Source organism: Electrophorus electricus, chromosome 5 (assembly GCF_013358815.1).
Source record: "Electrophorus electricus isolate fEleEle1 chromosome 5, fEleEle1.pri, whole genome shotgun sequence".
NCBI classification, from domain to species: Eukaryota; Metazoa; Chordata; class Actinopteri; order Gymnotiformes; family Gymnotidae; genus Electrophorus; species Electrophorus electricus.
This window is the reverse complement of record NC_049539.1, coordinates 2,125,001-2,127,500: the sequence shown is the minus strand read 5'-3', so window position 1 is coordinate 2,127,500 and position 2,500 is coordinate 2,125,001. Positions and strand designations below refer to the sequence as shown.

General features: G+C 44.9%; 1 protein-coding gene and 1 long non-coding RNA gene across 4 annotated transcripts in view; one reads left to right on the top strand and one right to left on the bottom strand.

Annotated features, from left to right (window-relative positions):
* The window catches only part of tpk1 (thiamin pyrophosphokinase 1), a 57,128-nt gene that overhangs the window by 52,274 nt on the left and 2,354 nt on the right, over window positions 1-2,500 (bottom strand). For 2 of the 3 annotated variants that reach the window (XM_027028810.2, XM_027028811.2), the window contains exon 2: window positions 314-375. In XM_027028810.2, the coding sequence (XP_026884611.2) occupies window positions 314-356 (43 nt within the window). In that variant the 5' untranslated portion in view covers window positions 357-375. Of the gene's footprint in view, window positions 1-313; window positions 376-762; window positions 780-2,500 lie in introns of those variants that run through there. The other variant, XM_027028813.2, reaches the window with a different exon arrangement.
* The window catches only part of LOC113589253, a 1,731-nt gene continuing 229 nt past the window's right edge, over window positions 999-2,500 (top strand). The window contains exons 1-2 of the long non-coding RNA XR_003411944.2: window positions 999-1,081; window positions 1,978-2,058. This is a non-coding gene — a long non-coding RNA (uncharacterized LOC113589253). The remainder of the gene's footprint in view (window positions 1,082-1,977; window positions 2,059-2,500) is intronic.

The window sequence follows — 2,500 nt, the reverse complement described above, 5'->3', positions numbered from 1 at the left end:
TCACATCCCACGCCAGCCCCAGGCATGCAGGCAACCCACTAAGACATCGTGGCCCGTTTAAGATTTGTCACTCTGATTTATTACCTAAAGCTAAGAATGAAAATATTCTGGTAATCATCAAAAAGTAAATGTCACAACATTTTAAATGTCCATGTCTTCTGTAATCTATTACCGTTGTCTCCCTCGTAAATATAGAAACTTCAACCAACTCTTAAAAAAAAAAGCCATGTTTTTAAATTATTTTCTCTCTCACACACACACACACACACACACACACACACACACACACACACAGAGAGGGTAAAGACGGTACCTGGGCACAGAAGGCAGTCTAATGGTATAAACTCTTCATCCATGACCTCGTTCGCGCTCAGTCTGGGGAAAAAAAAGTAAATATTTTTGAGCATTATGAAATGAGCACTTCTTCATAAACACCACACTCTGAGGATATAAATAAAATCTGACCTTGATTCTTTATTAAAAGGTCCTTTACAATTTTATGTGGCTGCTTTAAAAACTAAGGTATTATTAAACAGGACCCCAAACACAGCCCATTAAATCAAGCAAGTTCAATGTTCCTGTTTGCTAACTAAAACTAAACTAAAAGCAATGAGCAACCTTGGTCAGTTTGAAAGATGAAACAACAAACAGCCAAACTCTTAAAAGCACATGGACTGTCGTAACACTAATGTGTGCGTGACAGAAGTGACTAATGGAACTACAACGCTGTGCTAGTTTCAGACAGAGATCAGACACACTCACCCTGAACTCAAAGTTGAATTTTGCTTAACTGTCTACTACACTCACTCTCTCTGCCCTTTAGACAGCCAGACACTCTCCCCACCTGATACCTCCCCTCCCTGTAACAGCCTTCAGATCACCCATACATCCCCACCTGCGGTTACCTCACAACGAAAGATCCTCCCACGGAACTTGGGAACTTGAGTGGTGGATGAACTGAACTTTGCCAAAGAAAGCACACACTGTTAGGCCTTAGACAGAGAGAGTCAGAGAGAGCCTACTGGTATAAAGGCAGCCTTTGTTCTGGAGGTCACTACAGGTCATGGACCACACAAATGTGGTAAGGAACCTGCGCACAATACGAGTAACTATCACTGCCCACACCGTACTGTCTGAACTTGGCACACATGGCACAGGGCTCAGATAAAAGCCTCCTGATTGGGTTCAAAGCACTTAAAAAGCAACCGATCGCTCTCAATAATAGATTTTGCGCAGCAGCGCTTCAGAGAGGCTGGCGGGTACTGAACAACAAAGGCGGAGAGACCGTAAGGCCGAACACAAAGGCTAGAGCAGGAAAGGGTCTCAATTATTAACAGCCAGGGCTAAAGGCAGAGTGACATTAAGGAGAGTCCAGCCCTAATCCCGCTGAGATTAGTGCAGGCCCCGAGGAGCTCCGGGACAGCCCTGGGGGGAGACGGATCACGTGCTTGTCCATCTGTCCTGGGACATGAACGCATACCGAAGCAGCTGCCAGACCGACTCTGAAGCAGCTAGTACTGTCTGGCAGTGCTGTGGTACAACAGATCCAAAGGGGGCCGGTGAACATTGCTTCCTCACGACCTTCATTCCATGGTTACAGCTGCCTCCAGCGCAGCTCAGCTCGAAGGATATATTACCACGTTGGATTATATTATTATGTTTAGGGCTGCGGCACCCCGGGTCAGATCAACTCAGTTTCATCTGTTTCAGAGTGAAGGTGTCTTTATTAGTGCCTGTGTTTTTCCCACTGACACGGTGGCACACTGCCTCAACAGTAATACAAAATGATAAAAGATACAAGATCAGTGTAGCGATGCTTAGAATTTGACTATGGTAGAGTAGCCTAACAATACAAAATGCAAATGAGCACTTTTCCAATGACATTATATGAAAATAAGCTATTTTTATGTTTAAAGACACATGTCACATGTGACCGACATCTTGTCATGAATATTAAACATCCTTCATCTGCAACAGGTGCTGGTCACATTCTTCTAGATGGTCCACCATCCTCCAAGACCATGGCTGATGGAAGCAGTCCTTCTCTCATTCGGCGAGGTAACTAGGAAACAGCCCCATCCCCACTACGGTGCCTCGACCATTACTCTCCCGTCGCCGGAAACGTCTATGTGCAGTAGCAGCGAGGCAACGCCGAACCATTTTTAGAAATTTGCTAATAAACCGATTTCATTTTATAGCCAAATGAAACATGTATATGCACATCTGGTTCGACTGCTCTACCAATGGAGGTGAGGGTGTCACAGGCCATCAGAATCTTGTTTGTCACAAGTCTGTTTGCCACTTTGATTTGGGAAATGGTTCATTTTTAAGAGACAATGAGTGCTCCTCTCAGAGTAGCCCCAGCGGACCGCTACAACACTGTGAAAAGTGCACCTCTATTAAACACGCTGCTCCCAATCAGCGTGCTACAGACAGAGCTTCAGCAAGCTTCAGAACAGGGTACAAGTGTCCAAAAATCATGCCAGCAGAATTTGTTCTT